A 12487-nucleotide genomic window follows, 5' to 3' on the forward strand; every position below is an offset into this window, starting at 1 on the left:
GACTAATGCTCTAACCAAACATTTTTTTCAGAACATATCCCAATCGTTAAGCTATTCATGACTGTGTTTATGTTGTGAAGTGATTAGTACACTCAAGTTAATTAGCATATTCATCACCACACATAGTTACTTTTTTTGGGGAGAATGTGGTAAGAGATCTACTCAGAAAAATAAGCAAGATCTTTTAACCAGAACTTATTTGTACACAGATAATCAGGCTGTGTTAGTTGTCCAGTAATTTTTTGTTTGTTTGTTTGTTTTCAGAAATGTTATTTCCCAAAACATTGCTTAGGTTAATATTTAAAATTGGTTTAAATTTGTAGAGAAAGGCAGTTCAAAAATATGCTACCCTTTCATTAATTCATTCATCCAAAAACATGCGTTAAATACCTTCTATGTGCCAGAGAATAGGAACACAAGGTCCTAAAAAGTTTATCAAATTAAAAAAATGGTAACAAATATTTAATACAGAATATAGAGCTATGGAGAAATGTCAGCTGTGAAAGCTCACAAGAAGAGGTTCCCTGTGGCTAGTTGGGGATTCAGAACTGGGGAAAACCAACTTATTCCAGAAAGACCTTACAGAGGAGGTACTTTAGGCAGCCAGGCTGGAAATATTATTCCTTCTAATGGGTAATACATATAAAAAACTAACTTTATTGTTTGTGCTTTAAATCATTCCCAATTGAGTTGTAACTCAGAAGAATAAAATTATATTTCTAATCAAACTTTTGGGATCCTTTTTTTCTTTGTTACTAACCTGTCTTTTAAATGTAAAGAAATCATAGCAACCACACCTGCATCTCTCATTGCTGTCCTTAAATCAAGGACACAAAGTGGAGATTAGTGAAGTCTGGTGATGTTTTACTGTTTATTTAAAAGTCATCAAAATCATACTTTTCATTCTAAAAGAAATGCAAATGATTTTTTTTTTTTTTTTTTGAGACAGAGTCTTGCTCTGTCACCAGGCTGGAGTGCAGTGGTGCGATCTTGGCTCACTGCAACCCCCGCCTCCCTGGTTCAAAGGAGTGTCCTGCCTCAGGCACTTGAGTAGCTGGGACTATAGGCACACACAACCATGCCCAGCTACTTTTTGTATTTGTAGTAGAGATGGGGTTTCAGCATGTTGGCCAGGATGGTTTCGATCTGTTGACCTCGTGATCCACCCCTCCTTGGCCACCCAAAGTGCTGAGATTACAGGCATGAGCCACCATGCCAGGCCAAATGATCACATTTTTAAAGGCAGGTAGAGTGTCTGTGTTTTGTGCTTATTAGTTATTCCAAACATTATGTATCACTCAAAAATTAAGATCTGTAACCACCTAGATATATTGCTGTTCTATAAATAAAAAGTTCTGTTGTCTTTGCAAACCCTAATTTGAACTCTAATAATTTATCTTTAATTAGTTAACTCTAATAAACTACTGATTTCTTCCTTCAAGTAGTGGATTAAGAAAAATATGTCTCTGAAACATGCATGTTGTAACGAACCATTTCAAGTATCAGAAAAAAATTATCTTTTGCTTTCCACTTGCAATCCAACCTATTAGAAATAAATGTAACTTAATGTGAAGGATAAGTATGCATACTTCCATGCCATTAAATTTGATCATAAGCATTTTAATGTATAGATAATATAGTATCTTTAAAAATAAAACTATAGATATATACCACACATTCTTAGTGGGGGTGATATTGCCCCCAAGTGTTGAAAACTGGTTCTTGGAGGGATGTATCTGAGGCATGATAATGGTTTGTGATACTCTAAAGGATTATAGGACATAAACAGATATACCGTAAAACTGTGGTATTAAAATATAATGGGAAGGAGGTGATAAGGAATAAAAATGTCTAAAAAAGCTCCTTGGGGCAATAACAAAAAAAATGGTTGTGAATACATGTATGTGTGTATATACACACACCTTTATGTACACCATTTTTTTTTTAACAAAAACAGGATACATGATACTGTGTATTGTCTCTTGCTTCTATTATCATTTAACGTGGATGTCACATGTAAATCATAATTGTTTGTAAATCATTTCAGAGGTAAGGTATGTAACATCAAGAAAACAAACAACATTTTGGGAAGAGTGTGGACCATGGCAAACTGTGAGCCCATGCTTCTTTGTAGGGAACATCTGCTCCTTTACATCAGCTCCAGATGATCATTGCTATGTGGGAATTTAGGACAGTGTTATCATGTTCTCTAATTTTTCATGCAAAGGAAGTCTAAATTTTTATGTATAGTCTGAATATTGAATGTTGACAATAACTTTCCCATGAGGATCAACATTATGAGGGTCAACTTTATATGGGTCAAGCAAAAATGGGTCTGCACTAGCATACATTCTGGTTTCCCTTTGGACTTCTGGCAGAAGTTAAATTCAGTGTCTCTCTCTTTCTATTCTTTTCTTTCTTTCTTTCTTTCTTTCTTTCTTTCTTTCTTTCTTTCTTTCTCTTTCTTTCCTTCTTTCAACTCAGTGTCTTTCTTTCTCCTTCCTTCCTTCCTTTCCTCCCTTCCTCCCTCCCTCCCTTCTTTCTCCCCTCCCCTCCCCTCCCCTCTCCTCTTTTCTTTCAAGTTTTGCTCTTGTTGCCTAGGCTAGAGTCGCAATCTCAGCTCACTGCAATCTCCATCTCCTGGGTACAAGTGATTCTTCTGCTTCAGCCTCCCAAGTAGCTGACATTACAGGTGTGCACCATGCCCAGCTAATTTTTTTGTATTATTAGTTGAGGTGGGAGTTTTACCATGTTGGCCAGGCTGGTCTCCAACTCCTGACGTCAGGTGAACCACCTGCCTTGGCCTCCCAAAGTGCTGGGATTATAGGCGTGGGCCACCATGCCCAGCCAAATCAGATTTTTCAAAGAAGTGTTGACAGACTAACTGCAGACAACCTCCTGTAACAGAATTTCAATGTGATTAGCTCAAGTCTATGGAATCAGAAACTCTATGAATCCAGCCAGGGATCTCACTTTTTAAACAAGAAGTTTCTTATATAATCTGAAATTTGAGAACCAACCATATAGCATCCTTTTTAAAAGATATGTAACCATAATTGAACTCTGAAGTATAAGAGAATCATACTTTGTTAAATCCATTTCGTTACTGGTGGATATTGAAGTTGCTGCCAGATTTTTTTTTCCTTGGTACATAATATTTCAATAAATGTCTTTATGCATCATTGCTTTTATTTTTGTAGGATAGATTTCCTGAGTGAGGATTATTGAGTATAATTTTAGGGTCTAATAGATGTTCATTTTAGAGTCTGCTAGATATTGTAAGCTTACTTTAAAAAGATTTCAAAAAGTCATGTTCCAACCAGCAATATATATGAGTGCCCTTATCCTACGATCCAACTCTCCATATATTAGAAACTTGCTTCCAACTTGATGAGTTAAAAGCATTCTTTATTTTTTAAGTGTACAGTGTAATGTACTGATTTGGGGGGCAGTTAAAATTTTTTTTTAAATCAAGTCCCCCCCAGAAGATGGAGTCTTACTTTGTCACCCAAGCTGGAGTGCAGTGGCACCATCTCAACTCATTGAGAGCTCTGCCTCTCGGGTTCAAGCAATTCTCCTGTCTTAGCCTCCAGAATAGCTAGGATTACAGGCGTCCTCCACCATGCCCAACTAGTTTTTGTATTTTTAGGAGAGACAGGTTTTCACCCTGTTGGCCAGGCTGGTCTCAAACTCCTGACTTTGTGATCTGCCCGTCTTGGCCTCCCAAAGTGCTGGGATTATAGGCATAAGCCACGGCACCTACCTTTTTTTAAAAATCACATTTATTTAAGTTGTTTGCAATTCCTCTACTTGAGGGAGTTTACAGATACTCACCAGCTGAAATGACAGTATCGAGAGTAAGAGAGGGTACATCTACATAATATCAATTTCCTTGATACCCTTACCTTCCAGCCTCCACCCTCCTCCCAAATTTCTGCTACTTCTCCCACAGAGCATTCATAAAGCCACTGATTATCTTTCACCCTTCTGTGAAGGCTGTATGTTTTCCTTTGGAATTATTTTCACTTGTTCATTTTCTTGGCCAATTTTGCTGTTTAATTGTCTTTTTCTTATCTATTTGATGTAGCTCTGTGCAAACTAGATCGTTAACAATTTGCCTTACATACTGTTTTAATAAAACAAATTTTAGAAGTTACTGTTGTACTTAATACTCTACTGAATTTTGAGCAAATTCATTTGATTTTAATCATAGCAACCATTTAAAACAAGCAGCGCCATTTTAGCTTGTTTCCTTTCACTTTCTTTAACAACATGCATTTTCAGCATAATGCCATAGTGAGTTAACTGTAGAGAAGTACTAATGAATATTGTTTTACTTTATTAAAAAACAGCAAGGGAACTATAAACATTTAAATAGTTTTACATGCAACTAAAAACTTTCCAAACTCAAAAATGGACTTTCTTTGGAGGGGGTGGGTAGCTTTCTCTCAAGAACTCTTATTTCAAAATCCAAATGGGATTTCAAAATACAAGTAAATAAATGTCAAAGCCTCTTGGCCTCTGCTCTACCATTCTATGCCTGAAATCCTGCCAAAATGAAATTTTCCATTCAGAAGGACTGGCATTTACTAAACTGATTTTTAAAAGACATTCTCAAAAAGTAGTGGAAACTTTGTCCAGCTTTTTATGTTCCTGTCTTGTAGACAGAACAGCTGCCGCTGAAGATATTTTCCAAGATCTTACATTTACTGAAAAACAAATTTTCAGCCCTTCCACTGTCTTCAGTAAATGGGTCTATTGGTTTTTCCCAGTGCCAAGCATAGAAGATAAACAACTGTCAAACTAGAAGCTAGTGTCTCGCTGAGTATCAAGGCACAGAAAGGACAGAAGAGTGTTTCATTAAGTATCAATGCAGAGAAAGGACAGAAGAGAAAGTGGGAGAAAGAAAAGAGCGAGGTTCAATCCTTCACAGGCAAGAGGGACACATTTATCTCAAAACTGTATGCTGTTCCAACAAAACCGAGCTGTAGCGAGACTAGCTGCTTATTCACATGAGAACATCATTTTCAGTTACTATGAAGATCAAAGAGTTAAAAGATATGAATTCGTTTAAAGAACTCAAAAGGGAAAATACCGAGCCACTGCAGTACGTAATAAAATCTGAGGCTTACAGCGCGGCTCCTGAGAGTGCCAGTCCACTAAAGGGAGGGAGAAGGGGCATAGAGCTTATGGGGGCCTGGGAAGGAGTGAGGAGACTTTGGAAATGGAAACTAAAACTATCAGCCGGCAAAAACTCCCAATATTCCTAAAATGAAGGAAAAGAAAGCTTTAAAAAAGTAACAAGACACTGTAGGATACATCAAATGTAGAAATGAAAATTACAGAATGTTAAGTGAAATAACTGAAATCCATCTACAGTCGAACAGTTTGTCTTTTTAAAAGCAATGACTTGAAGCAGCAAGAAAAAGTTCCCAGTCCTTAAGACTCTCCTCACAATTCTTTCCTCTAGTGCAAAAGCTGCCTAACCAGTGCACGCCGGAATTATCCCCACGTGAGCTTTCCTCTAATTTTGGTCTTAATTTTTTTTCTCTCTTGCTATTACTCCCAGACCCCATCCTCTTTTTTCTCATCTAGTATCCGTTGCAGGGACGGGACAAAGAGGAGGCAGCGAGCTAAAAAAGTTTTGTGGTTTGGGATACTTGGGCCTTTGTTGTGTCATTTCCCCTACCCCTCCACGCCCCCAACCACGTGACCAAGAGAGGCCGGAATTTTGTGAATGGAGACGAAAGGTGGCTGTGGGGCGGGCGGGACTCCGCCCCCTTCCCCAAAGCGGCCAATCTCCTAGCGGAGCGCTGAGGGGTCAGCAATAAAAAACAATGAGCTGGAGATTTACGGCTCGTTATTGGCTGCGGAAAGAACCTCGCGGGGACCTAACCCGAAGCTCCGCCCTCTCGCGGTTACCCTGGATACCCGTCAGGCTCCGGCTGTGGAGAAGGTCTTTGGAAACTGTTGCTCAGATTACAGGGGCTGGGTTATTCCAGGAGTGCAGGGTGGTGGTGCACCCCTGTTACTGACCCCCTGCTTAGTTGCACCCTCAGAGAGTGCCTGTGAGGTTCACTGTTCCGGCCTCGGGGCCCAGGCTGTTCCTGGAATCTCTCCCGGGCAGGGGTTAAAATGTAGTTCCCGCTCAAAATGCTTATAGGTGCGCGCGTTGTGAACTCTGATTTAGTAGTTTCAGGGAATGCGCGGGGTCTGTCTTTGCTGTCCATAGTTATTGGTTGTTTTCCCAGTAATAAGTGTGATTTTGTTTGTTTCTTTGCTTGTTTTGGAAACAGGTCTTTCTCCGGCATAGGTCCGGGGTTGAGTGCTGTGCGCTCTTACACTCCATTTTCATGTGTCTCCATAACGTTCCATTTAAGGAAGGAAACTTTCAAATAGAAATTGAGAACTGCAGCACGTTTCCTAACGGGCGGAACAGCTGCCGGAAACGTCTTTTGGTCACCAGTTCTGGTCACATATGAATTTCAACAGCATCGAGTCCCTGGTCCCATCCCTGCGGCCTCCCGTCCCCTGTTGGACGCTGGCTCCTTAAAGTGACGCTTTACTGTACTGAGTCCCATAGGAGGGTCAGGGCAAGTGGCTTCAGAGATGCAGCCCTCACTTCTTAACGTCCTAGTTATTGTCCTTGAAACCCGAGCCGCCTCACCGCTCGCCCCCAACCCTGGGCTCTGGCTGTTTAAAAGCTGGAGAGGAAGTGAAAGCGTCAAGTACAGTAAGTGACACCCTCCGCCTTCGTGTATACATAACAAAGGCTCAGGAAACGTGCGGGTCTTAGGATATACGAGCCACCCCAAGCCCTCCCTCCTGCTCCCCACAACCACAGTGGACTGGAAGTACCTTTTCCCAGTGCACACGTAGGGACAATTTTGACTTACACTTTTTCACCTAGCTTACTCTGTTGTCCTCCCATCACAGCCTCTGCTAATCATCAATTCTGCATCTCCTAGATGCCTTCCTCATAGATTCTTTATGTTTCTGTCCCACGAACGACAGGATCTAATTTTAGTTGAGGATGTCTGTTTTAAAAAAGGTCTGGATAAACCATAATGGTGATGGTGGGTTTTGAAAAACGGGAAAAGAAATTGGTCCAAAAGCTTAGTGGGAATGAGGCTAGAGAGCGAGGTGGGCTCCTAGTCAGGGCAAGAGTCGAGGGGTTGGAGATTCTGAGGGGAGGGCGGCTGAATACGGAGGTAGGGGCATTGTGGATCGCTCCTCGAAGTGTATACAAGAACCGCACAACAGCGCTATAAGGAAATCAGCCCAATAGTGGACCTAACACCCCAATAATGAGAACTGGAGACTCGATACACATGGTTTCAGTATCCCCGGGCGCCTTAACAATAAGCTGCGGGTTTCCGAGGAAGTCGAGTCTCTCCGTGGCGTTTCCAGGCTGCGGACCCAGCGCCTACCCGCCGAGCACCCCCTAGGGCCGAGGGGCGAGGGAGACCCGCGGGAAGGGGCAGCAAGCCGCCTGATTGACAGCCCGAAATCTGATCTTGTGAAAGAGACGCGGAGCCAATGGGAGGCAGCGATCCATCAGTTTGGATTGGAGGCCCCTGGAGGAGAAGTAGAGGAAAAACCACCGAATTGAGCTCTGTCAGAGGCGCTTTCGGCTTTCAAGGGGGAAGTGCTGGGCAATAATTAATGTTTTTATTAAATTTGGAGGGAAGTTTTTGCAGCCTTTCGCCTAGCGTGGCCTTCAGGTGGGTCTTTCCAACAACTTTCTATGTCTCTCCAGATAATTGCATGGTTGTGGGTCGCAAAAACTATCCTGATGAAAGAGGTGTCTCCGTCTCTTTAGTCCCGTTAGGTGCAAAGCAAGTCTCGTTGATCGCCATTGCTAGTTTTGCACACGTTTGCGAATCAGAGCTGCCCGGGGTACACCGACCGCGCAGGGAAACATCGAGAGTGTAAATAAATACATCGCCTCTTGTTCGGATTTTTGCTACTACCGAAAATATATAAATTGTGAACTCTCTTGGTTCTCTTTGGATCCAGGTGAAGGAGGCGGTGTAGGGAGGGTTATTTTTGTGAATGGGACTGTCGGAGGGTAATTAGCTATGCAAATTCAAGAGCTTCATTCATGATTTTTTTTTTTTTTTAAGCCTAAAAGCCATCTTGTTCCCCTCTAGGTTGATAGAAGTCCAGATCCCGAGGAAATCTCCAGCTAAATGGTCAAAATATAAAATACTGAGCTGAGATTTGCGAAGAGCAGCAGCATGGATGGATTTTATGACCAGCAAGTGCCTTACATGGTCACCAATGTGAGTGATCAGTTTGAAAGTTGCTGTTTATAAACTTGACTCCGACGGGGGTGGGGAGAGGCAGAAAATGAGAAGGGAGGGGGCACGGGGGTTGGGATTGCAGATACTTATCTGCTTTGTTGCCACTGTAGGGCGACTCTGCTTCTAGAAGCCCAGTCTTCAAAATGAGCTTACCTTTCAGTGATTTGGATAAGGCATAGTTTTGTTTTTAAGACCCCTTTTTTTCTGATTAAAGTGCCCAAGATGAGTGGAAGAGGAGGTGGAGGGCAGCAGCAGCTGCTGCACTCAAAGTTTTTGGCTGGGTTTGTCTGCCACATTGAAAAGAATGAAGTTGAGACAAATGCTGACACTTTTTGTTTATATGGGGTGTTTTTGTTTCTTATTCCCTTCCCCCCCGTTTTATTTCTCTCTCTTTTTTAAATTTCTCTACTCTTTTGGTTTTTTTTTTTTGGTTTGGTGCGGGGGAGGGGAGGGGTTGTCCAAGAGAGAATAAAATTCACTGTTTTAATCTAGCATTGAAACAGCCTAAAAACAACTTTAAGTGTAAATGCTTAAGCTTGTTTTGATGCTGAGATACCATGAATATATGACTGATAAATAGTAATGTCCTAGGATCGGCACTGGGAAGCAACTCTCCCTGACTGCTGAATTCTCAACCTAAGCTTTCACTGTCAAATAAGTGAGAAAATGAATATTACAGTTGATACTATGGACTTTTATTTTTCTATTCAGAGAGAAGATCCACTAGACTTGTGTATGCGTGCGTGCATGTGTGTGTACGTGTGTGTGTGTCATCTGAGGTTTACATTCTTTTAAAGGATTTTATCTTTCCCTTTGTAGAGTCAGCGTGGGAGAAATTGTAACGAGAAACCAACAAATGTCAGGAAAAGAAAATTCATTAACAGAGATCTGGCTCATGATTCAGAAGGTGAGGTTTGATTTTGGGCTGAATCTTTATTTTTTTACCTACACTCTCCACCCTGCTAAAAGAAAAGGAGCACTTCAGACTTTAAAATAATAAACTTTGAAATTACTGAATTTAAGACTTTAACTTGGAACAATTTACATAATGTGGCAGTTTGCATGGAAGAATATTTTATGGTCCTTATCACAAACTAATGAAAGAAGGAAATAAAAACTTAACAATGACATCCTTCTTTTAATCATTGTTTTGTGTTTAAATACCTTTGTCCATATGGCATATAACTCACCCCATTCACTAAGATAACAATTAAAAAATGTCCAATACAGTGGGACAAATTCAACAGCTATGTACACTGCTTACTTTCTTTCTTTCTACTTTATTGCAAGTTAAACAATATTAGTGATTGTTTGGTTTTCCACCCCTTTACACTAAAACCATCTACTGTAAACAGAATTTTCAAGGGCGATTTTGATGACTAAATTGTGAGGTCATAATACCTTGTTTATTGGCCATAAAATGTTCACTGAATCATACTTAAGGCCTACTTAATCATTATAATACTGTTTGGGAAATTAGTTTGTAGATTCTTTTTATGAACTCTTGGTAGGAAGTCAATATATTACAAATTATTGCAGCCATATGGAGACATTCATAATAAACTTAATATACTTAGATTTAATTATCAAAGTTCAGTTGGCAATTTTAATTAGATATACTGAATTCTGAAACTTCCTCAAATCTTCATACTATTTAGACACCTCCCTCCCTCCCTAACATGACCATATAGTTTTGAACTTGATGATAACCTAGTGCCAGAGAATTGTGTGTCTGACTTTTATAAACCTCTTATTGTAGTAATTTTCCTCTAAAAACTTGTATTTGAAGTGATTTCTTTTAGTTTTGAGGTAAAAAAGTTGAAAACATAGTATTTACAATTATACCATGTATTGTCATATCTTTTAGGTAAGATTCAGAAGATATAAATAAAATGCTTTTCGGTTTCCTAATCTTCCCCTCACTACTAGTTTAGCTGGAGTTAAATACATTTGAGAAAGATTTCAGTGAATAGACACACATTCATTTCAGCCTTTTTGTGAATTCAGGTAATCCTGAGCTTATTTAGTAAGTTGTTTGTTAAAAAGGAAAAAGAAAAGATGATTGACTATATTCTTTAGTTGACTAAAATAATTTCTTAAAGAGTTGCTTAATAGGCATGAAAAGTAGGCAGCATTATTGAGATACTGAAGTCATGCCTCCTATTTTCTTTTTATGTTGACTACATCTCTTGAAATTAAATTTATATTTAATACCAATTTCATGACAAACATTTCCATTTAATGCAGACTGCAGATTTGCAAATCTTATGTTTATGTCTTTGACTTGTTTTTTAGAACTTTTTCAAGATCTAAGTCAATTACAGGAAACGTGGCTTGCAGAAGGTAAGGCAAAAATTGCTTTAAAAGGGGGGAAAAGCAACTCTGGAAGGAAAAAAAAAAGTCCTGAACTTGCTGTCTTAATATTCAGCCCAATTAATTGAGCTCTAAAAGAGCCACCTCATGTGTCATGCATACATTAGAGCCTCTGATGAGTTTGTCTTTGGGGACTCTGGGGCTGCACTACCCAGTGTCATCACAAATTACCAGGAGAAATTGCTTCCAGCTCACAATCACATCTGCTTTTGGCAAGAACTAATGCACCAAGACTTCAAGTTCTAAGCCTCTGTTCAGATTTTAATTGCAATTGATCAGGTTTATATTATTGTACCTCCAGAGACCTCCTAGAGCCAGAACCCGGCTGGCTTGCTGTTTCCTTTCGAGCAGCGCATATCATTATTTGGTGTTCTGGTGGAGGACTTTTCTGATGGCAGAAATTAGTTTCTCTGGGTTCATCAGGACGGGATGCTTCAAGATTTAAGTGCAAGTGTCTTCTTTCCACCTTGTTCACAACACAGAACGTTAGGTGTGTATCCAATACTTAGGAAATCTGTGGGTTTAAAATAAATGTTTGGGAGATACGAGGATTTTTTAAATGTTTTCTATGTGTAACTCTTCATGTGATGTTTGTTGAAATTGACCTTTGCTGTTTTGTCAGTTTTATTAGGATTTATTTAATATAGCAAGGATACATTTAAAGGCATTACTTTTATTTTAGATGACTTAGTGATAAAAATTTGTGTTGCGATCTGTTATATCTTTAATTGTATGCAACTTTATTTGTAGGAACAATGAGATATTGCTTCATAAAGCTTTGTACAACTTCAAAAATGCCTAATATTGAGGAACTTTTGTTGGCATTCATAATTTGAAATTTTTCTTTTGGATTTGGCAGAAAAATGTGAATTATTAGTTTTATGATGTGTTTTGTGGGAAATGCAAAGAGGAAAATTATAGATATTTAATCATTGAGTGTATAACTGTGTTACTTGGTGTTCACATTATATGGGAAACATGCAAGTTTTGGAACAGATTTTAAGATGGTTAAAAAGGAGAGAGTGCCTCGCTTTAAATGGAACCCAGGTGTTGCTGTAGCTACTTTGAGGCAGACTGATGTGTTTTATCGGTGATCTTGAATGCAGTTGATCAAGTTGCTGTTAGCATGTAAAATAAGTTTCTTTGTTTTGCTGATAGTCTAGTTCTCCAAAGAGCTTTTTCATTCTTTATCAATCTTTAAAGTTAAATAGCTTTCCTAATAGTCCTTTGAAAGGGTGATTGTATTTATATGTTAACGAAGGTAAGACTTACTGAAAGTTTTGGCTGTATGTAAAGATCATTTTGCTAGTCTCTGTAAATGAAGCTTATTGCAACAGATTACTTTTACTGCAACCTAAGTCATATTCAGATATAACTTTTTCATGGAAGATTTGCATGAAGATTCTTCATTAACTTATGCCTATTAGTTTCGCAAAGTGAAAGGTTGTGAGGACATTACATTTATGAGAGAATTTATTTGCTTCTCCAAAATAACTTAAAATATCTATTTTAATTGTTCTGGAAGGTTTGTTGGTTCTTAGATGTTTAAATCTCATTGATTCCAAGTCAGTGCACTTGCTGGCAGATTTTGAATGTGCATAACAACTCTGTTTCTGGAATTTTAAAATGTGGAATCTGACAGACTCTTACCATTTTATAATCAGTTTCAGTACATTTTTTTTTTTAACTTTTGACTTGTTTTATGTCTTGTAGCTCAGATAAGTGATTTGAATAATTTATCCAAGTTTATCTTTTAAAACTCTGCAGGGAATAGTCTTTCCCCGGTATTATTAACATACCTGTAAATC

The 12487-nt window shown here is 39.0% G+C and overlaps 1 protein-coding gene across 4 annotated transcripts in view; it reads left to right on the forward strand.

The window, feature by feature from the left end:
• The first annotated feature begins 7620 nt into the window (after nt 1-7620).
• ETV1 (ETS variant transcription factor 1) overlaps nt 7621-12487 on the forward strand; it is a 97726-nt gene continuing 92859 nt past the window's right edge. The window contains exons 1-4 of one of the 4 annotated variants that reach the window (XM_054237225.2): nt 7621-7724; nt 8154-8285; nt 9126-9213; nt 10602-10649. In XM_054237225.2, the coding sequence (XP_054093200.1) occupies nt 8241-8285; nt 9126-9213; nt 10602-10649 (181 nt within the window). In that variant the 5' untranslated portion in view covers nt 7621-7724; nt 8154-8240. Of the gene's footprint in view, nt 7725-8153; nt 8286-8419; nt 8616-9125; nt 9214-10601; nt 10650-11045; nt 11170-12487 lie in introns of those variants that run through there. The other 3 variants (XM_054237224.2, XM_054237227.2, XM_054237228.2) reach the window with 3 other exon arrangements.

Source organism: Callithrix jacchus, chromosome 11, assembly GCF_049354715.1.
Source record: "Callithrix jacchus isolate 240 chromosome 11, calJac240_pri, whole genome shotgun sequence".
Lineage (NCBI taxonomy): Eukaryota > Metazoa > Chordata > Mammalia > Primates > Cebidae > Callithrix > Callithrix jacchus.